The sequence below is a fragment of the Mirounga angustirostris genome, unplaced genomic scaffold (assembly GCF_029215605.1).
Source record: "Mirounga angustirostris isolate CCGP_5_RB_7025 unplaced genomic scaffold, mMirAng1.0.hap1 SCAF_4, whole genome shotgun sequence".
Classification (NCBI taxonomy): domain Eukaryota; kingdom Metazoa; phylum Chordata; class Mammalia; order Carnivora; family Phocidae; genus Mirounga; species Mirounga angustirostris.
The window spans coordinates 162,488,855-162,512,603 of NW_026991712.1; the positions used below are offsets into that span (position 1 = coordinate 162,488,855).

At 42.0% G+C, this 23,749-nt stretch overlaps 1 protein-coding gene across 3 annotated transcripts in view; it reads right to left on the minus strand.

The window, feature by feature from the left end:
• The window catches only part of THRAP3 (thyroid hormone receptor associated protein 3), a 74,200-nt gene that overhangs the window by 13,208 nt on the left and 37,243 nt on the right, over positions 1 to 23,749 (minus strand). For 2 of the 3 annotated variants that reach the window (XM_045898083.3, XM_045898084.3), the window contains exons 3-4: positions 5,486 to 5,650; positions 588 to 1,490 (exon numbers count right to left, since the gene is read on the minus strand). In XM_045898083.3, coding sequence (XP_045754039.1) covers positions 588 to 1,490; positions 5,486 to 5,622 — 1,040 coding nt within the window. In that variant the 5' untranslated portion in view covers positions 5,623 to 5,650. Of the gene's footprint in view, positions 1 to 587; positions 1,491 to 5,485; positions 5,651 to 10,066; positions 10,106 to 23,749 lie in introns of all 3 variants that reach the window. The other variant, XM_045898085.3, reaches the window with a different exon arrangement.

The window sequence follows — 23,749 nt, forward strand, 5'->3', positions numbered from 1 at the left end:
AGAGCAGAAAGACAGAAGCACGGTCACGTCCTCTCCTAACATGCAGCCTGGTTGGCTTCTACTGGGACACACACCCACCTTGTGATTTTAAAAAGGGCTTCCTGGACTAAGCCTCAGGCTTTCCCATCTGCCCAGTCTCCTCAACTGGAGCGTGTGAGGATACGAGGTGTAGCTCTTCACCATGATGGGCTGATGCAGACTGATCACAGTAGATGGTGGGTCCTACAGAGTCTAACAGCTCCAATGGCCATTCATTTTGGCAAAGACCTTATTTTTTTGATAGCTGACCCACAAATCTCTACTGTTCTCTAGCTTACATTGGTAGAATCCAAGGCAAATTTTAAATGTGAAAACATCATTGCAGAGCAGTCTAAAGCAACTTTATGCTGCAATACAAATTCAGAAAGGTAGGAAAGCTAGAGTTAAGCTAAAGGTTTCCTTGGGTGGTGCTTTTCAAATTTGCTAACGCAAAGTTTAGGAAACAGGGATTACCTTATTACCACCAATAAGAGCTCTGAGATCACATTACAATTAAACTGCCAGCTGGTGAGTTAAAAACACCCAGGGAGGGGAAACAAGATACTTGCCTCTTTGTATAGGCTGCTCCTCCTGGGGTAGCAGCCTCCTCCTTCTGAGATGAGCTATACGTGGAGCCAGTGGCCGGTGGACTCTTACCCACAGGGCTCTTTTTGGATGGACTCAAGGACCCAGAGCCATGATCGAATGGACCTTGGTGTGTCCCAGCCTGGTACCCAGCACCACTCGGCAGAGTTGAGCCCATCTGGGATGTGCTGGAAAGTGGAGGGCTAGGTTTTGGCACAGGGCTAGGACGGGGTGAGCGCCGCCTCACCACCACAGACTGGAGTGGGCTTTTGAGAGCTGGGCTTCGCTCCCGGGGGCTCAACTCAGAAACTGCAGAGGCCCGTGATGCAGAACCAGCACTATATGTGGTGGCATCTGGCCATGGTTTCGAGCTGTCAGATGCTTTTGTATCTTGAGAGGTGCCTCCAGAGAACGTCTGCTCCTTGGCCTCGTCTCCTTGGTTATCCCCGGCAGCCTGAGATGGCCGGCTATCCTTGGAAGAGGACTTTTTCTCCTTTGCAGACTTGCGCTTAGATTCCACTCGGCTGTGGTTGGAGGAAGAACGAGAGGATGAGGAGCGCCTTGACCTGTCAGAGGAAGACTTATCGGAGTTTCTAGAATGGCTCCTGGATCTCGGTGAAGGGGACCTTCTCTTTGGGGACCGGGATCGGGAGCGGCCCCGACGAGGACTGTATGCCTGCCGGTAATTCTGCCAGTTGGAGCGGTAGTTTCCATAGCCACCTCGGTTATACTGGCCCCACGGATAAAAGCCTCTGTTGCGCCCACGGAAATAATAGGGCCTTCTATAGCCTCTGTTGTGACCTCGGAAATCCCGATTCTGATATACTCTTGGGTGATTTCTCTCTCTGTTATGAGCTGGAGAATACGATCTGGAACGAGACCTAGAACTGAAAAGGGGAATGGGGGAAATAATTTGAATTTTTGACACAAGCCTTTTTATTTAAGAAATACCTGCCAATGAAGAGTAACAGTTTGAAATCTTGTTCTTATGTATTTTATTGTTTTGTTCTCAAAGAAACAAACAAACATTTAATCCCACTGCTGACCCACATTAAGTACAAATATAGATAAGAATCACCTTCACAAATGACCCACTGAGATTGCTTCATTAATATTGTAGTGCATTTTAAACAGAAATGTATTTCTACAGTGACTAAAAGAACATCAAATGTTCTTAATGTAGTAACTAAACACAACCATTTTAATTAGAGTTTAACATGGGATTTTACAGGTCCCTACATCACTGGAAGTCAGGAAGAATACAAGCTCGGGGTCGCAGACTTAGGTGCAGACTATGCAGGTCCTTTGGCCCCTACACTGGTATAACATTTTACTCCTCATCCCATTCAGCCCTCTCTGTCTGGCAGGGCTACTTTCTTAGATTCCACTAAGACCTGGGATTGTAAATACATAGTCCCAAGCAAAGAACACTTAAACAGGAACTTGCCAAAGCTCAGAAGAATTAACTGAAATCAGGTCAGCAAAAAATATAAATATAATGGTTTTTTTTACTGAGGACCTGGAAATGGTCTCACTACTCAGGTCAAGTTTCTCTTGTTGAACTACAAGATCCTACCTGGGTGCCACAAGAGGGCACCATCTGATCATAAGACACCCAAGGACAGGTTAACCAATGAAAACTCCAAAATGAGCCCCCTTCCCGCATCACCACCCACATTTCTTTCAAGCCAACCTAAAGCCCAGTGTTGTGTTCTTCTTCATTCAACAGCATGGAACTCTAATTGAGCAAAGGCACATTTCCAGAACCACGGGGATTCAACAGTGACCTAACTTTGTAAAAATTACATGTTTATGAATGCTAGGCTGGTCAATGACAGGGAGCTTTGTTTCTAACAAAAAGCCAAAAATTGTTATCTGTTGGTATAAAAACCCACTGGGGTCCTTGGATACCTGATGTGCCTTGTCAACTAAGATACAGATCATTCACATTAACCACTACTCCTGAGTAGTTACATAAAAATATGTAAAATTATTAGAAAAGTCTTTCCAAAAATATTTTCTTCAGATATAGTAGAATAAAAACCCTTTGGTTCATCAACAGAACTTTTCATATTAGACCTAACTAGGAACAGATACATTTTGCTTGCTTGTTTTATAAGTAACTCCATTTAGCAAATGTGACAGGTCTTAACTAAACAATGGTGCTTTTAAAAAGAAACTTAGATTTAATTTAATCTAAAGAAGATAAAGTAAAATTGGTCTTCCCCTCCTTACTACCCATGGGGTTCAGGTTCTTTATCCACCCCAAGAATAGTAATGACTGGCAAAAATGCATCATATTGCTGGTTGTTAACAGTTGCTATTTAAGTACAATTAAAAAACAAAAACAAAAACTTACCTTCCAAACTTTTCATTCGAAAACAGTAACAATATAAGAAAAGAAGGAAGAGGCAGATGCAGGCTATGAAACTGAACATGACCCGATTAAATGGCTATACTTGAGGGAGGTGATGCACCACCAGCACTAAGGAGGGTTTAATTCATGTTCCCATCCTCAGAGGCTACTGCTGCTTCTGTCACCAATTACTAGTGAGGGCCCTGTGGCATACTGCATCCAAAACCCGCAGTCATTGCACAGATGCAGGAGCATGAGTCTCTGCAGATTGCAAATGAAGTTATTTACGAGAAGGCACTTAAAAGGATACAGTCTGTGAAATACAAGGAAACAATCAATTTTCTCCAATTCTGTAGAACTCAGCAGTTAATTTAATTTAAAAGCATGGTTTCTCAAACTCTCTGGATAGTATACTTTCCTTGTAGGAGAAGGAAAACAAAAGAAAAAAAAATCATGGAACAGATAAGCCAGAAATAAAAACTGAACATCCAGTGGCAAATTTATCTGTTTCTAAAAAACAGAGATGTCAGACTAGAATCGAGTATAAAAACATGTTTTCTGTGGAGAAATTCCTCCAAAGTAACAATCTTCTCAGTATAAGATAGCACATAAAGTGGCTCTAGACCTACCCCAGCACATACTGCCCAAGGTATTTTTCCCTCATTTTCCAAGTCAATGACCATGCCAAATAATCTGTAGAGTAAGAAGAAGAGATCTGTCTAGATAGATCTGTCCAGAATCCCAGTTATCACAGATACTTCACAGCTGGTTAGCATTTTTCACTTTGGTTTGTGTCAGTTCAATTTTGTCACTCAGTTTTGGTTGTATAGCTTGTTTTTGAGCCAATTACTTAATTTCATTTACTCGATTAAGTTTTCAAGTGTTACCTTTCAGAACCAACTGAGCTAAACTGAAATTTAAATGGCCCAAATCCAAAGACTCTGGGTGCAAGGCAGGAATTACTAAAAGTTGCTGCTCAATCCCATATCTTGATAGCAACTACCTTAGGAACTTAGTGGGTTTCCCTCTTCTTTTTTCAGAGAGGTGAAAGGTGGGATAGAATTTTACTTAAAATGGACTCTCACACAATTGGGCAATAACCTCTATCTAGCCTAAGGCTTGAACTAAGTTTGGTATAAAAATGCATGCCCAAAAAACAAAGAGGAGAGGAAAGGCTAGGACTCATTACCCTCAAGGTGTAATGTTATCTTTCAAAATAAAAATTTAAAAAATCTAGTGTTTCTTTTGTTTGAGGAAGAGACTCACTATATTCTACATTATCAGAATCATTAATATTTATGGACGCCAACTTTTTAATTCACCCTCTGGTCTGAAATTACTTTTCAGGCAGGTCTCTTACAGATCCATTTAAAAATTAACTTGTTCTCATCACTTCTTGGCCTTTTGGCTAAGATCAAGTGAAGAATTAACTTGTTGGGAGGGGGAAAAAAAAATTCCACCAACCATCTCTTTAAGACATTTTAGGAATACTACAGGGCTATGGGAATAAAGAATGCAGCTTAATAACTACTTTTCCTGAGGTTTATTTTAAATTTCATAATCAGTTCATTTAACAAAAGAATTCTTAAATACTCGTGTGAAATAAAGAGTAGGGGGGTTCCCAAGCGGTGAGACTGAGAAATTACCTCCTTGCCTGGTGCAATTCTGACAAAAAGAACAAAACTGTGCACATTATCCCCCGTTTGGTAGTTAAATACATTGACATTCACGTGTAGAAACTTGTATATACTAAAAAGTTCTCGTCTACTCACAAAAGAAAATTAAAACAGTTTTAAAGAATGAAAAACCCAACTCCCAACACATCAAAAGAGAAAAGGCGCTGGAGGGTTAGCATCCTATTTTAAGACATAACTGAAATAGGGAAATCCACCTAAAGATGTGAATACTGACTAAATTAAAGAACACTGGCAATAAAATCAAAAGAATTCCTTGTTCACTTAGGCACAGTGATGTCTCCAAGAGTGATTTTCGGATAGCTTTGCTGTGGTTTACTAGACAGACACTGCCTGTTGGTAACTGGCACATCAGGTGAACGTTTACAAATGATTCCCGTTAAGTTTTTATGGTTTAATTATGTCAGAGTAATAAGGCTTCTCTCCTCACAATGTCAGTCATACTATTAATCATCCTAGCTATCCTTTCTTTGCCGAGGATGCATATAAACTTTGGTCCAAAGCCTCCAAAAATACTCCAGGGAAAAACAATCAGGTGTAGAGATTTGAAGCAAGCAGTTCAGATAAAAAAAAAAAATGCTCTTTCATCCAAAGTAGATAAGTAACAGCATATACTGGCAGAGGAGAAAAGCAATTAGGCAAACAGCATGGCAATCAAAGGTGATTTGGATTCACAGCATTTCAAGACACCTGTAATATCTTACAGCCCAACCCTCCGCCTTAAGCCAACCCACTCCAACTGACACTCACAGAAAGAGTCTAGCAAAAGCTCTTCAGAGACCCACGATGACCGATGCAATGGTTATCCTGATACACAATCACATCCCCTTACCTCAGCCTGCGCTTCCTTGAACGAGAGACAGATCGACTTCGGGACCGAGACTTCGAAAATGAACGAGAACGAGATCTTGATGCAGATCTTGAGCGAGAAGAGCGAGATCCAGACTTGGATTTGTTTGTTTTTGACATCTCTGAAGAGGTCACTTTTCAATTACACCTAAAGAAAGAAAACAAATTCAAACAAATGAGGGAATACCTTTGCAAACTTCAACTTGTCTGGACACAGAAACAAAAACCACACACACACACACACACAAAACGCACACACACAGATAAAATGACTGATTAAAAACACTCTGCCCTGTTACCAAGAGGAATTTCTATGTTAATCATACTTCAATTAAAAAAAAATTTTTTTTAGGGGCACCTGGCTGGCTCAGTTGGTAGAACATGCAACTCTTGATCTCAGAGTTGTGAGTTTTGAGTCCCATGTTAGGCATGGAGCTTACAAACAAACAATTTATTTTTAAAGGAGGGATTTCTAAGCAGTACAGTTCCAAACAGTCCAAGACAATTCCTAAGTATTCCCAAGCAGCAAATGGGAAATCTGACCTGTAGCCCTGATTTGGGAACACAATGAAACACTAACAAAAGTGAGGGGAACTACCAATGATTTGGTGCATACCATCTTTTTTCAATAAACAAGTTTTTCAGACTAAGTCAGCTGTTAAAAGTATTGAGACCTGAGACAGGTTTCCCAATTCTAAGAATGGAAACTATGCAATGGTATCTTGGTTACTGAGTATTAACATCTGGCCATTTTCTACTCCCTGGGCTTTAAAGTCATGAGGCAAATCCTTAATATTTAATTCCAAGGAAGATTTAAAAAGCGTGACAGAACAACAAATGGGGCTGGGAAAACTGGACAGCTACATGCAAAAGAATGAAACTGGGTAACTTTCTTACACCACACACAAAAATAAACTCAAAATGGATGAAGGACCTAAATGTGAGACCTGAAACCATAAAAATCCTAGAAGAGAGCACAGGCAGTAATTTCTTTGACATTGGCTATAGCAACATTTTTCTAGATAAACCTCCTGAGGCAAGGGAAACAAAAGCAAAAATAAACTATTGGGACTACATCAAAATAAAAAGCTTCTGCACAGTGAAGGAAACACAATCAATAAAACAAAAGACAACCTACGGAACGGGAGAAGATATTTGCAAATAATGTATGTGATAAGGAGTTGGTATCCAAAATATATGAAGAACTCCTACAACTCCACACACACACACACACACACACACACACACACACACACCCACACCCACACCCACACACCCACCCCCACCCCCCCATTAAAACATGGGCAGAAGACACGGACATTTCTCCAAAGACATACAGATGGCCAACAGACAAGAGGAAAAGAGCTCAACATCACTCATCATCAGGGAAATGCAAATCAAAAACCACAGTGAGGTACTGGGGCGGCTGGGTGGCTCAGTTGGTTAAGCGACTGCCTTCGGCTCAGGTCATGATCCTGGAGTCCCGGGATCGAGTCCCGCATCTGGCTCCCTGCTTGGCAGGGAGTCTGCTTCTCCCTCTGACCCTCCCCCTTCTCGTGCTGTCTCTCATTCTCTCTGTCTCAAATAAATAAATAAAATCTTCAAAAAAAAAAAAACCCACAGTGAGGTATCACCTCACACCTGTCAGAATGGCTAAAATGAAAAACACTAGAAACAACAAGGGTAGGTGAGGATGTGGAGAAAAAGGAACCCTCCTGTGCTGTGGTGGGAATGCAAGCTGGTGCAGCCACTGTGGAAAACAGTACGGAGGTTCCTCAAAAAATTAAAAATAGAATTACCATATGATCCAGGAATTCCACTACTGGATACTTACCCAATGAGTATGAAAATGCTAATTCAAAAAGACATATGCACCCCTATGTTTACTGCAGCATTATTTACAATGGCCAACATATGGAGGTAACCCAAGTGTCCATCAACAGATGGATAAAAAAGATGTGGATGGGGCAGCCGGGTGGCTCAGCTGGTTAAGCATCCGGACTCTTGATTTTGGCTCAAGTAATGATCTCAAGGTACTGGGCTCTGCGCTCAGTGGAGAGTCTGCTTGAGATTCTCTCTCCCTCTCCCTCTCCCCCTCCCCAAGCCACCTTCTCTCTCAAATAAATAAATCTCTAAACAAAATGTATTATCAAATACTCTAATACCACGGTGGCATGTTACTAAATCCTGTAAATACACGATAGCAATTCATAAACACAGTACTAAGGTAATTTATAAAGTGAAGAACTGTCACTTTCCTCTAGTTCTTTAGCATCAAGGGTCAACCTTTTTTCAGGTTTCCCATGAAAAAACAAAATTTTCTTTTTCCTTTTCTTTCCTCCCCCACAGGAATGAATAGAGAGCCTCAGAGGTGCCCTGACAAGTTTGCTTGGTTTTGTCTTCAAGGTACGCTCTATCAAGCCAATTCACTTGTCCTCCTTTAAACCCTACTACAACTCTGGGCATCTTCCAAGCAGAAAGCTGAAGTGCTATACCACATGTCTACCAAAGACCAGGAAGAACAAGGGATCTGTCAAAACCCACAAAGCTAATTAACAGGCCAAAATTCCAGAGCTTACTCTACCACACATCACTGCCTCACTGCTTTGCTGAAGAGTCTTTTATGATGCTGCCCCTGGCTTGGGAAAAATTAAATGGGAAAATGATAATCAGCAAACATGTCCCCCTCCTCTACCTCCTTGATTTTGTTATTCAGATCTCAGCTCAAGAGCCATCTCCTCAGAGGTTCGCCTGACCATACAATCAAAAGTAGCCACCCAGTCCTTCTCTAGGGTGCTCCAGGTCAGAGGGGAAATAACCATAACCATGGAAAAGAGACCTGATTTAGAGGAGGAGAGAGAAACTGCCAGGAAGCCAAAGGGTAATGAGTAAGACATTGCTAAATGAGGATGCCGAAGGCCTAGAGTCTAGACCCGACCAAAGGGACTGAACCGTTGTGTGTTTCAGCAAGGTCAAAGAGATCTCCATTTGAAGCCGATTTTTGGCAGCAGTCATTATGCAAAGCCAAGGTAGAGGACTAGGTTATTCAGGGATAGGAGGTGGAGGTGTAACGGAGCCATTTATACAAACTGAGTATGGAAATGCATTTTGTTTTTCTGGTTGGCCTTCAGGATGTCTTGGGTTTTTCTGGGTTCAGTCTTGCTGAATAGCTTTTTTCTGTCACAAGTTTAGGGCTATCTCTGTCTGCCTCATAACATCTCTGCCCAATCTTCAATTTTAGCTTTAGCAATTTAGCCAGAATGGAAAATCCTTTTAGATCATTCACACAACAAGTGGACAATATCAGACTTTAAAAGAAAAGGCGGGGAAAAGCGGCAAGTTAGTGTCAAAGGCAATGCTCATTTCAACCCTCAGAAATTGGAAAATTAAGCTAATTTTCTGGGGTGCCTGGGTGGCTCAGATGGTTAAGCATCTGTCTTCAGCTCAGGTCATGGTCTCCACGTCCTGGGATTGAGCCCCATGTCGGGCTCCCTGCTCAGTGGGGAGTCTGCTTCTCCCTCTCCCTCTCCCCTATGCTTGTGCTCGCTCTCTCAAATGAATAAAATCTTTTTTTTTTTTTTAAAGCTAATTTTCACTAAGAGGAAGAAAATGTCCCCTAAATACAGATAGAGCCGAACTTAACATTTCTACATATATTAAACTTACTAAATGGGCACCTGGGTGGCTCAGTCGTTAAGCATCTGCCTTCGGCTCAGGTCATGATCCCAGGGTCCTGGGATCGAGCCCCGCATCGGGCTCCCTGCTCCTCCCTCTCCCACTCCCCCTGCTTGTGTTCCCTCTCTCGCTGTGTCTCTCTCTGTCAAATTAAAAAAAAAAAAAAAAACTTACTAGAATTGACAAGTACGCTTAAGAGTCACAATACTGTAATACCACCCTTACTCCTACTCCTGGAACTTTTTAAATGTGAATTGAAACTGATTTTAAAAACCTCATTATACCCTGAGATGTAAATGGAATAACTTTGGATGATACAAAACCACAGCTGCAAATAAATCAATGAATCATTTAACGCATTCAAGAGGATGCTAGCTAGTGGATAAACACTTCAAATTAAAGCGGATTTGGGGTGCCTGGGTAGCTGAGTTCAGCTCAGGTCTTGATCTCAGAACTGTGAGATTGACGGGACTGGGTGTGGAGCCTGCTTAAGATTCTCTCTCTCGGGGCGCCTGGGTGGCTCAGTCGGTTAAGCGACTGCCTTCGGCTCAGGTCATGATCCTGGAGTCCCGGGATCGAGTCCCGCATCGGGCTCCCTGCTCCGCGGGGAGCCTGCTTCTCCCTCTGACCCTCCTCCCTCTCATTCTGTCTCAAATAAATAAATAAAATCTTTAAAAAAAAAAAAAGATTCTCTCTCTCCCTCTGCCCCACCCCGCCTTAAAAAAAATTTAAACCAGATTTGATTTTGCCTCCAAGGAGCTTATTAGAGTCTAGAGGTGCTGAGAGACACAAATAAGCTACCAAGCAAAAATGTAACTACAAATTCTGGTAGGTACGAGAAGACAAAGACCATATAACATTAAATTTATACAGTGTAGTAGTGACTTACTTAGATAAGATCGTCAAGAGGTGGCATTTAAGCTGTCACCTGAAGATTAACAAAGAGCAAGTTATATGAAGAGAAAGGGAAAGGAAGTGTCCAAAAGACATTAAGTTTTTTCTCTTGATATACATACATATACTTCTTAGTATAAGGTAGGGACAATCTTAAGTAAAGCCATTTAATCAAATAAGCAAACTCCATTCAAAACAACTCTCAATTCTTTTTGAAGACTTTTAGACGTCACTGTGATTACACACATCTTTTCCTCTTTCTACCATTTCTTCTGTGTCCATGTTCTACAAAAATATTGGGAAGTGAGAAAGACAAATACCACTTTGGAAATCAATTTGGCACCTTTTAACATGTTACCAGTACCTAGCATTTGATTTCTGTTCAAACTAGAATTCCCCCAAAGAAGTTTTGCTTCTTCAACAAAGCCCACCCTTCCTGAAGAGGCTGTTTCATTTAGAGTATTATAAAAAAGTCCAGTCCCTACAGAAGAACTATGGCGTAATATGATGGCTCATGACTATGAAATGTGGCTCAGGTAAAAACATGTCCCCTCAAACACAATTTGGGTAAAAACTGCTCACAATTAAGGTAAGGGAGGGGCGCCTGGGTGGCTTAGTCGTTAGGTGTCTGCCTTCGGCTTGGGTCGTGATCCCGGGGTCCTGGGATCGAGCTCAGCATTGGGATCCCTGCTCCACGGGAAGCCTGCTTCTCCCTCTCCCACTCCCCCTGCTTGTTGTTCCCTCTCTCGCTGTCTGTCAAATAAATAAAATCTTAAAAAAAACAAAACAAAACAATTAAGGTAAGGGAGTCATGCTCCTAACACCAGCATTATAAAAGAATCTACCAACTGACCAAGCAGCAATCAATAGTTACTATTAAGTGCCTGGCATGTTAAAAATGCAAAATATATAGGACCTGATTCCTCAACTCCTATAGTTAAGAGCCTGGTATGATCCAAATAGTCTCAACTCTCCAACATTCTTCAGACGATGTGGTTATCATATGCACATTACCTTGTTTGCCCCTAAATCAATTCGTTTGTCTTCCTTCATTGGGATACTCAGAACTTAAGACTAATTCTACAAATGTGGCCTAATACAGAGTATTACCGCATCCAAAAATTTCTCTTTCTGGAAAGCCATACCAAGCACACGCTGGAGTGAGCCTCAAGTCACTAAGCCCCAATGTCTTTTCTCATACACCCTTCTGCAGCCGCAAGATATCCTCCTCCTCCATCTTGTATTTATACAACTACTGTTCTAGTTCTTTTTCCCTCCTACCTTTTCTTTAAAACCCAAGAGAAGAATTTCAAACAGCCTTCTGAAATCACTTCAGATACAATTCTGTCACTTGGAGCAAGGATTCACTTTCAAACTGTTCCTGCAGAGCCACTTGAGAGCCAGTTCCCAGAGCCATCAGCTTTTTCAAAGCCCTAGCTTCTCCACCAGAACCATTCCTCTAATTACCAAGCAGTTCAATGGGCTTGGGAGAACAGATGCATTTTATTTAAAACGAAGGTCTTAAGATACATAATTATATGGCTTTTACATCATTAAAAAACACATCTTATTTTTCAACTCCAAAAAAAGTAGTATTGGCAGACAAAGCCAAAGCAAACTTCTCTAAATCAAAAACTCTCAAAGATAAGGAAGAATTGAATTATTCCTTTTCCCTTCTCACCCCAGATTAAGTTTCTTCTCCGTGTCCTTAGTGATTCTGCCAGCGCTATCTTGGCAATCGTTAGGTATCTGCTTAATTCACCAGAATAAGCATTTTGGCAGTATTTACCCAATGGCTAGAACCCTGCAAGTAGCCTACTGAGAGGTTATATTTGTCAGGAGTTTGGGTTCCTAAAACTAAGCAGTGCCAAATATAACCTCAAAAGACCACGCTGGGGTTCCAACCTTAGCAGCACCAAGTGACCAAGCTACATATAAACCACACAACTATCCTTCAGTCCATAAATACTCAGTTCGTACTTGAAAGGTCTTCTTAAGACTTTATAGACTAGTCAAGCAAACGAAAACTAAAGGCAAACATACTACAACCTGAAAACAAAATGGTAAATCAAGCTGACCCAAAGCCTTCCTGATATGTGAAATCAATTCAAACCTAAGTCTTTTAAAGTTTTCTAAACCCACGGAAAAATATGGAAATGGGAGTTGGGCGAGGGAATAATGCCTATGATGAACAGTCTGATCTCTGGATATCTGCATCTAAAATGCTTGAATGGCTCCGCTGCTGTAATTTAATGTCTGTAGAGAGCTTTGCTGAGCAGACTACATTTTTTTCTTTTCTCATTCCTGTATCAAACTCTCTCACAGAATATCCAGTTTCTTCAAGAGATCTCATATACTTTCAAGAGAGTATTCACAACATTTCACATGGTGTTGAACTCTCATTTCAATGTACACATTACAACCAACTTAAGACCAAAGTACGAGCTGTTCTCCTGATAAACACTAGCCTCTTTCCTAGTGCCGGCAGCTTCCCTGCAGCAATTTTGAAGCATATAGGGGTGCCTGCATCTTATTTTCCTAGGTTATTAGAGTGTATTAACATCATGAAGCTTTCATTACTAATGCCTACTCCAAGGACGCATGACAGAAAAGCCAAGTTTTTTGGGTTTTTTTTTTTTTTTTTTTTTTATTTAACAGAGATAGAGAGAGAGAGCACAAGTAGGCAGAGCGGCAGACAGAGGGAGAGGGAGAAGCAGGCTCTCCGCCAAGCAGGGAGCCCGATGCGGGGCTCGATCCCAGGACCCTGGGATCATGACCTGAGCTGAAGGCAGCCGCCTAACCAACTGAGCCACTCAGGCGCCCCGAAAAGCCAAGTTTTAATTCAGGAAAGCAAGAGCGTTACAAAGGAACAACACTTATTTTAAGGTTTAATTTGGGTTACAGGAACCAAGGAAGCTCTAAACTTAGACAATTTCAGGACAGGATCAGTAAATATCACCCTCTAAGTGGAAACTAAGAGAAAACTAATGGTCAAAACTATAGATAAGAACAATCACCTATGGAAATCTTCCCCCAAACCAGTCAGCCAAAAAGAAGTGCAAGAATCTTATTAGCATAAGGTAGGTAAATCCCTAGTTTAAAATGTAAATACTGGGGCATCTGGGTGCTCAGTCAGTTGGGGTCTGTCTCCGGCTTAGGTCATGATCTCAGGGTTCTGGAATCAAGCCCAGTGGAGGGCTCCCTGCTCAGCGGGGAGCCTGCTTCTCCCCTCCCCGTACCCCCACTTGTGCTCTATGGCTCTTTCTCAAATAAATATATAAAATCTTTAATAAAATAAAATGTAAATACCATATACTATTAAAATGCATAAAATATCTATGGCATACATTTATAAACACACAAGTTTTAGTCATGAATAAATAATGAAAATGAGAAACTGAAGCATAAGAATTTGCATCTTCTTGAAGTTCAAAGAAAGAGAAAGCTATGACTTAATGACCCATTAACAGTCATCTAAAGAAACCTAAAAGTACAGGACCATAGAGTTCAAACCTGAAAGTTAGCAAACAGCCCAATGAAAGTTTCTGCCTTAAAGCAACCCTCCCGGGTCCCCTCCCTCTTTGGGAGCTTTGTACTAAACGCCTCACTATCACTCAATAAACTTTGCTTTGCTGCGCCCACCAAAAGAAAAAAAGTTTCTGCTGTGCTTCTGGCTAAGACAAGCTGGGGTGGGGATATGTTTGTCTCTAGCAAGGTAAAGTTTACAGGATATTTAGGTTGACAATGGGGAAAAGGATTTTAAATTGGGACTATCCTGAAGGGCTAGGATACATCATTTCCTCAACTAGGGCCATTCAGCTACGCTGATCTGAAGGGTTTACCACTTAAGAACATCTAGAGCTCCTGGGGCGCCTGGCTGGCTCAAGTCAGTACAGCATGGTGATTCTTGATTTCCGCCAGGGTTGTAAGTTAAAGCCCCACATTCGGTGTAGAGCTTACGTGGGGGGGAAAAAAAGAGCATATAGCTCCTCCTGCTCTATATCTAGAATACATTCATCAAACATCCATCTAATTCAAGAGTTTAGTCTCTGAATGGACCTGCCTACCAGAAAAGACTGCCCTAGGCAAAAACTGGCTTTCTTGCTAGATATGTTATCTATTGAAAACTGATTCCAGGGAGCCTGAGTGGCTCAGTCACTTAAGCGTCTGCCTTCTCCTCAGGCCATAATCCCAGGGTGCTGGGATGGAGTCCTGCATCAGGCTCCCTGCTGAGCAGCTCCCTGCTTCTCCCTCTGCCCCTCCCCCCCCCTGCTTGTGCTCGCCCTTTCTCTGTAAAAAAAAAAAAATCGATTTCCTGGCACTTTATCAATAAAAACCGCTTATGTTTACCAAGATACGCTAGACAAGGAGCTACAAACCTTCAGCATTCCCTCATTTTATACACCCAAACCTCATTAACTACTATGCTCTGTACCTGTTTTACAGAAGAGAAAACAAGGACTTGAGTTAATTTGCCCCCAAAGTTCCAAAGCTAAATAGGTCCAGAATTCAAACACGAATTTTTCCAACACTGTAACTCACCATCACCTTGTAGGTTAGCTACTCCATTTTCATATTTCACCCATCAGTCTCTTGTGAATCTGATCAGTTAAAAAAATCTCTGAAGCATAATGATTTCTGAAAGAATTTAGTTCTTACACCAGCAAAGCTGAAATGCTTAACTAAAGCTGACAAGAGCTCTCTTCCCCCACCCCTCTCTAACTTGTAACATTCCAAAAAATGGAAACACAGTCTGCTTGAAACCGGTCTCAGAACTTCCAGCACAAAAAGAAGTCTCTTGCCAAAGGCAGTAGGAACATTTCTGCTGTAGTTCATTTGAGAGAGCCTAAACAGAAAAACTACAGCCAGGTGTAGAGAACCAAGGGCTTCATGTAACAAGAGACTACTAACAAGAAACACTAATATAACCACCTAGAATTTAAAAAGTGGTCCTTGCTTGGAAAGGGGCAGCTCAACACCAGCCTCCTTCTGGGAAGATTCTCTGCTACAGAGCTTCTGTCCATCTTTCAGTATGATGGTAACTGCAGGTTTTCCACAGAGGTCTATCCGACTGAGGAAGTCTCTTTCTATTCCTAGTGTGTTGAACATTTTTATTATGAAAGTGTGTTGGGATTTTTTTTCCCCAAATGTTTTTATTGTGTCACTGAGATGTCCTTTATTCTGTTTATATGGTTTATTACATAAATTGGTTTTCAACTGTTATTGCAGAACACCTGCTTTTATAATAGGTCTTAAAATTATTCTCAGCTGTTTATGGATCTCTACCGAATGGGGCAAGTTCCTGAGGACTGATTCCACATGGGCCGGCACTGGCTGTCCCTTACCCAGGCCCCCCGACTAAGTGTCTGTTCTGCCAAGAGGACAGCACACTTTTCCAGATCAGATGGCACTACATCTGATAATAAATAGCTCTAATAAAATGAGCACATATGTATGCATAGTTGTGTGTGTGTATCTGTATATATCACCTTGCGTTTTCCACTGAAAGAGCCAAGAAGCAGACACTCCAGGACCAATAAGGACACCAAGCACCCAGATCCTGGTCTCTACCAATCAATCTGCACTAAAATCTACCTGCATTTCTCCTCAGAGAGATGAGCCTGGAACATCTTGTTATTCCAGACGGTCGTAAGGTAACATAAGAGTGCTAACCAAATTAGTTTAACCATTTGGGATACCAAACCAGGAGGCTACAAAATGAACTGGCCAGAAATCACTGCATCCACAGTTATCCACTGTATCTTCAGGACTTTGCACAGTGCTTAGCCACAGAGTGGACACTTCACATTTGCTGAATGAACTGGCTCTTTCAAACTTCCTCTTCATTCTCCATGCTCCCCACTCACACTAGCAGGAATAATAAAAGACCAGTTCATCAAATATTAACAATACAATCCGGGAGTAGAATTCAGTCTGTACCCCAGCCCTAATCATGCCTGCTAAACTGGAAGTTGAGATCCTGCTTGTCCGTTCTACATCTTACACCAACACACAGAAGGCCAAACTGACCTCAGTGTTAGGGAGACACTCACACTTCATTTCTTAGTGCCAGGTTAGAGTAAAACTCCACTGTCACCAAGTCCAGTCAAGGCAGCCATGCTTTCAGTAGTCGCTAGAGTAAGAAGTAGAAAATTCTTGGCAAACAAGACGCAAAATGACCAACATAAAGAAAAGATAGATGCGGGGCGCCTGGGTGGCTCAGTTGTTAAGCGTCTGCCTTCGGCTCAGGTCATGATCGGGGGTCCTGGGATCGAGCCCTGCATTGGGCTCCCTGCTCCACAGGAAGCCTGCTTCTCCCTCTCCCATTCCCCCTGCTTGTATTCCCTCTCTCACTGTGTCTCTGTCAAATAAATAAATAAAATCTTTAAAAAAAAAAAAAAAGAAAAGATAGATGCAAAAATACTGAGAAAAGTTCAGCATTCATAAAAGAGTGTTCACAAAGCAATGGCCTGCTTTGTGCTCTGTATGCCTCTGGATAGTTCGGGGTAGGAAAGCAGAGCTCAGGTGAAATACTAAACATGTTTACTATTTTATGCTTTTTTCTGGAGATTCTCCCTCTCTTGAGTGAAAGAGGGAAACAATCAAGAGTAGCCTGGGGTATCTCTAGGGTAACATTTTGCCAAGGCTTCACATCCCACCTGTATCCCTGAAGAAACTGAAATTAGGTGGAGGAAGGGGAAATGACAATGAAGCGGTCTCCGATTTCAATTCAGAACTGAAATTAGTATATTTATGGATTTATTTAATAATTCACTCTATTAAAAGTGGCTCTCTTAAATTATTAAGTAAATCAGTAAGTATAATACTAATTTCAATTCTGACGCCCGAAAATTTATAGAGAATACTCACATGTGCATTAAATACCTTCCTAAAGGTGGGGAAGGGCCTGTGGGGAGAATGGCAATTATTGCTTGAATAATTTAAAGATACAATAAAAGGCTTGGCCTTGCCTAGGGTATAAAATCAAAATTATTCTGGGGGGCACCTGGCTGGCTCAGACAGTAGAGTGTAAGACTCGATCTTGGGGTCATGAGTTCAAGCCCCGCGTTGGGCATAGAGCTTACTTTATTAAAAAAAAAAATCTATTCTGAAATTTAGTACTAAAATTCTTAAAAGTTTAAATATTGAATTCTATGGAATTTGGTAGAACTGCTTTAAAAATGTGTACTATGTACATATAAATGTACACGTAAGACATACCTATAAGCAATAGCAGCAAACTGTTAACAGTGGTTACCTCTGTGGAGCAGGAAGGAAGATATGAAGAGGAAGGGGGCAGGAGAAGGGAGAGACACAAAATGAAGTAGATAGGGAGACAGCTTCTTACTTTACATATAATTTTCTTAGCTGGTCATTTTATAGATGACTTCCCCCCATATTCTAAAAATAAAAGTTGTTGACATTCCAGAGTTAATGGGTTCATTCTTTTATCTTTAATGTGGAATCAAACATCTATCCACCTTCTTCTGAGATACTTTTAGAAATCCAAAATACTAATTTCCATGACCCTAAATAAATAAAGCTGTATTGTAATTACTCAAAGTCCATTTGGGGAAACCTTATTACAATGGGATTGTCTTATTTTTTTATGACTTTAAAGAGGGTTAAGAAAGGCCAGCCTTATAGCCAACTGGGCTCTATTTCTTTAAAATGTTTTTATTATGGAAGTGTTGATTCACACACAAACTAGAAAAGAACAGTGTAAAGAACCCAAGTGTACCCATCATCCAGCTTCAAAAACTATTAACTCTCTATAGGTGGGCTCTATTTATAGTCAAAATCCTAACAAGTTTGGGTGGATATAGCTATGTTCCTGTATCGTTTCCCTTAAAAAACAAACAAACAAAAAAAAACCCATAAAAAAAACAGAGATTCCTTATATTAAAAAAACCCAAAAACACAAATATCAAATCATTATGCTGTACACCTGAATCTAATATGTCAATTATACCTCAATAAAAAAACAAACTCGGGGCACCTGGGTGGCTCAGATGGTTGAGCGTCTGCCTTCGGCTCAGGTCATAATCTCAGGGTCCTGGGATCAGGCCCTGCATTGGGCTCCCTGCTCAGCAAGGAACCTGCTTCTTTCTCCCTCTGCCTCTCTGCCATACTTGTGCTCTCTCTCGCTTGCTGTGTCTCAAATAATTAAATCTTAAAAAAAAAAGAGAAAGATTTATGGGGCGCCTGCGTGGCTCAGTCCATTGGGCTTCTGCCTTCCGCTCAGGTCATGATCCCAGGGTGCTGGGTTGGAGTCCTGCATCGGGCTCCTTGCTCGGCGGGTAGCCTGCTTCTGCTTCTCCCTCTCCCTGCCGCTCCCCCTGCTTGTGCTCTGTCAAATAAATAAAATCTTAAAAAAAAAAGATTTATTTGAGCTTGGGGGGGGTGGTGAGGGCAGAGAGAGAATCTCAAGCAGACTCTCTGCTGAGGAGCCAGACCTAACAACCCTGAGATCAGGACCTGAGCCAAAATCAAGAGTCTGACACTCAACTGACCGAGCCAACCAGGCATGCCTCCAATGTGCTTTTTATTAGCCTTACTATCAATTTCCCTCAAAATAACACTTTTATTAATGAAAGCATATACTTTAGTTCACTTATGCTAACAATGGACCTGTTTACAAAACAAATTCCCAACTATCCTTCCTAACAGTTGTTGTTGGGCTGGAAAGAGAATTCAAAGGAGGAACTAGCCTGACAACCTTCAAGAAACAGTGCAGCACGGGGACCCCCCCTCTGTGCCCTGAAACTGGAGGGGTAAGGGGCAGCCAACAAAGCCCACACCCTCAGAGAAACAGTATCTGGTCCTTGGTTTTTGTGTCAGGGTTAACTGCAGAAACAAAAGCCCCAACTCCATGTATTGTTTTCACTACATAAAAATATAACTCATTATTTATCCATAGACACATGGATAATTTTTCTAAGTGAGTATTAAGAAGTTTCCCTGAGGGGGCGCCTGGGTGGCTCAGTCGTTAAGCGTCTGCCTTCGGCTCAGGTCATGATCCCAGGGTCCTGGGATCGAGCCCCGCGGCGGGCTCCCCGCTCGGTAGGAAGCCTGCTTCTCCCTCTCCCACTCCCCCTGCTTGTGTTCCCTCTCTCGCTGTGTCTCTGTCAAATAAATAAATAAAATCTTAAAAAAAAAAAAAAAAGAAGAAGTTTCCCTGAGGATGAGCTCTAAAGTAGTTTAAAAGTAGAGCAATTAAGGAATGGCAAGCCTGGCCTAAAAGTACACGTGGATTATTTGTAATAACACAAACCCTTTTTTCTCCCTAGGTCAAGAACACTGCCTATGTGGGAAATACTAGGCCAGCTTCTATGCACAAAAGTTCGATTCCAAGTCCTCCAAAAAGTCTATCTCTGTCTCTCTTTTCTAGCGCTATTTCTTTAGATGGCAAACAGGAACTCCAAGTTCTCTCTTAGAAAATCCATACCAAACTGCATAGCAAAAAAAGAAGAAAAGGGGGGGGATTTTCTGCTGTCACTTCAAACTTGAGGGAAGTTCCAGGGAAAGGGGTTATCCCTTTTTTTTTTTTTTAAAGATTTTATTTGTTTATTTGACAGAGAGAGACACAGCGAGAGAAGGAACACAAGCAGGGGGAGTGGGAGAGGGAGAAGCAGGCTTCCTTTGGAGCAGGGAGCCCGATGCGGGGCTCGATCCCAGGACCCTGGGATCATGACCTGAGCCGAAGGCAGACGCTTAACGACTGAGCCACCCAGGCACCCAAGAAAGAAAGTCTTTTTTTTTTAAAGATTTTATTTATTTATTTGAGCAAGAGAATGAGATAGAGAGAGCATGAGAGTGGGGAGGGTCAGGGGGAGAAGTAGACTCCCCGCTGAGCAGGGAGCCCGATGTGGGACTCGATCCCGGGACTCCAAGATCATGACCTGAGCCGAAGGCAGTCGCTTAACCAACTGAGCCACCCAGGCGCCCAAGAAAGAAAGTCTTCTTGACTTCCCTCCTTGCAAGCCCAAGCGCCAGCCATCAGCTAATGAACAACAGACTGCAGTTCTAGTCTCCTGTTCGGCTATTTGCAAACTGCTTTCTTCCCTCCTTGCCCCCAAAATATCAAGATGCCCAGGGGAAGACAGAGCTGATCTTTTTCATTGACACTGGTGAGCAATGAAAAGCTGAAGAACAAATAACTGGCACCAAGCAAGTATGCAAGCACCTTAAATGAGAGATATTTACCAAAACCAAATTAATGCTCCTGATAAATCCAGAAACCCTTATATGGGGCAAGTGATTTTACCTCTTTTTGACTCTTTTTCATCAATAAAATGAGGATCTGAATAGCTCACCATTGTCAAAAAAATTGAAAATTTACACAAACTTAGCAGGATATTCCTCATCCTTACTTCAGACATGTCCTAAAACTGGAGTTAAATAGAATGGCTTAACCTTAAAGAAAAATCATCCTAGGGCGCCTGGGTGACTTAGTTGGTTACCCGGCAGCCTTCGGCTCAGGTCATGATCTCAGGGTCTTGGGATTGAGCCCTGTGTGGGGCTCCCTGCTCAGCAGGGAGTCTGCTTCTCTCTCCCTCTACCCTTCCCCTCCCCCCTTCCCCCCCACCCTGCTCATGCTCTTTCTCTCAAATAAAATCCTTTTTTGTTTTTTAAAGATTTTTTTTTTTTTAATATAGCAAGAGCAGGGGGGCGCCTGGGTGGCTCAGATGGTTAAGCGTCTGCCTTCGGCTCAGGTCATGATCCCAGGGTCCTGGGATCGAGTCCCACATCGGACTCCCGGCTCAGCGGGGAGCCTGCTTCTCCCTCTGACCCTCTCCCCTCTCATGCTGTTTCTCTCTCACTCGCTCTCTAAAAAATAAATAAAATCTTAAAAAAAAAATATATATATATATAGCAAGAGCAGGAACACAAGCAGGGGGAGTGGGAGAGGGAAAAGCAGGCCTCCCGCCGAGCAGGGAGCCCGATCCCAGGACCCCGGGATCATGACCCGAGCCAAAGGCAGACACTTAACGACTGAGCCACCCAGACGCCCCTTCAGTAAGATTTTATTTGACAGAGATAGCAGGAGGGGGGAGAGGGGCAGAGGGGCAGAGAGAAGCAGACTCCCCACTAGGCAGGGAGCCGGATGGCTAGACTTAATCCCAGGACTCCAGGATCATGACCTGAGCTGAAGGCAGACACTTAACTGACTGAGCCACCCAAGCATCCCTCAAATAAATAAAATCTTAAAAAGAAAAGAATCATCCTTCCATCCCAGCCAATCAATGCTGAAGTTTACTATAGAAGAAATAATTTCACATTCATCACATTCTCCTCCTTTACAAAAACTAGCCAATCTGCCTGAAAATATTAGCTGACCAGGGACTTGGCAACTTACCTTATGACTATACTTAAAAACTTAGCACTTGGGGTACCGGGGTGGCTCAGTCAATTAAGCATCTGACTCTTGACTTCAGCTCAGGTCGTGATTGTGAGATGGAGCCCTGTGCTCATCTCAGCAGGGGAGTCTGCTTCAGAATCTCTCTCTCCCTCTGCCTCTACCCCTCCCCCTCACTCTTGTGCTCTCTTAAAACAACAATAACAGCAAAAATAAATCTTTGCAACTTGCATGGGGACAAGCCACCTATACCAAATTCAGGCAGCACCAACCTCACTTGGTAAAGTTGAGTTCCCAGAACGAGTCAGGGCTCTGCCTGCTACAGACCCCTGTCAGGATGTGGGACTTCTAGCTTCTTTCCATCAGAGCCAGCAAGAAGTCACATTTCCTTCTTGCTCTTCAGTGATTTATTTCTTGTCCCCATGACATGGGAAACTCCACCCCTTCCCATCTTTCACTTTTTAAAGGAACAGGACCATATTACAATTTTTTTTTTAATTAAAAAAAATTTTAAGTAGGCTCCACACCCGTGAGGCTTGAACTCACCACCCTGAGATCAAGAGTCACGCACACCACCAACTGAGCCAGCCAGCGCCCCAGGACCATATTACTTCTGAATACTTGGAAAGGTAGGAAAAATTCAGTGATACGTATTTTCCCTATCCACAGAATACAACCGGCAGAAAGGCACTAATTATTTCAAGCCTGATTTCCACACAGCAATCAGAGTTCCATAAAGCTTGCTTACTTGCCTCCTTTGACAATAGAGAAAATACTAGGATCCCAACAATAAATCTTTGCTGGGAAACACCTTTCTTCACTCTTTTAATCAAACTATTTCTCCCTCAATCAGAAATTAAAACATATGGGAGTCTTAACTGGTGGGATATTATGTAACATTCACAGGAAGAAACATAATTTCAAAATCAGTCAGTGCCTGGAAACTCTGAAAAATGCACACAAATAATCAACTAGGTCTCAAGTCACCAGCTTGAAAGAAGCTGGTAAAATAAAACGCATGCAAAAAATTTTACACACCAATTTCTCAATTTCTTTTATTGTTAAGTATGCCTCTTAGAGGTATTCTGAAGGAATAACAAGTGGTAAACAACTTCATTTGCCAGCACCCTGTGTAGTTAAGTACAGTCTATGGTTTATCTAATAATGTCAGAGAAAAGGAAGTGAACTGGAGTAAGAGAGGAGTCCTGGAAAACTTTAAGAAAGTAATAATCTCTGTAGATTCGTTTATTCTAATGCTGGACATACAGCTTCTAAGGTTTCAGGATGGTAGTGAGTTGGGCTTTACAAACAAATAGGACACTGCATTAGAGATGTTTAATGGTAAGGCAAATATACAATCATTTCTCTTTTTAAAAAAGTTTTGCTCTCTCATTAACACAAATTTCACAATCTCTATACAGGCACACATTGGAGATATTGCAGATTTGGTTCCAGAACACAGCAATAAAGCAAGTCAAATGAATTTTTTAGTTTAAAACTTATGTTTACACTGTACTGTAGTCTATTAAGAGCGAGAGCAGGAACACAAGCAGGGGGAGTGGGAGAGGGAGAAGCAGGCTTCCCGCAGAGCGGGAAGCCTGACGTGGGACTTGATCCCAGGACCCTGGGATCATGACCTGAGCCGAAGGCAGACGCTTAACGACTGAGCCACCCAGGCACCCTAAAAAGTTTTAAATACTGCAAGAAATCACCAAAATGTGATAGAGACACGAAGTGAGCAAAACTGCTGCAAACATGCACCAACAGACTTGCACAATGCAGGGTCGCCACCAGCATTCAATTTGTAAAAATATAACAAAACCAAAAAACACAATACCTACAAAGTGCAATAAAGTGAAGCACAATAAAAGGTAGGTATGCCTACAGTTACTTTAGAAAGACTGATAGGAGTATATTCTCCAAAAATACCATGGTCCAGCAAGAACCGAGAGCATGCTTCTGTTCATGCTATGAGAATCTACTGAACACTAACTCCCATGCTACACATTACGCTGGATGCAGCAAACAAGACAGACAAGTTCCCTGTCCTGTTGTAATTACACACAGAAAGGTATCTTTCATTATCTCTTCAGGTTCATAATGTGACTTTGGGAGTTTTCTCTTGCATGGACCAGAGTAGTCAGAAAGGAGGTCACTACTTTTGGGATCTTTTCCTAGTCTCTCTTTGAACTGAAGTTTTCTCATGTGTTGAAACAGAGAGAACGCTTTAGTTAACAATAATGTATCAGTACTGTTTCATTAATTCTGCCAAATGTACCATACTGATGTACGGTGTTAGTAACGGGGAAAATTAGGCAT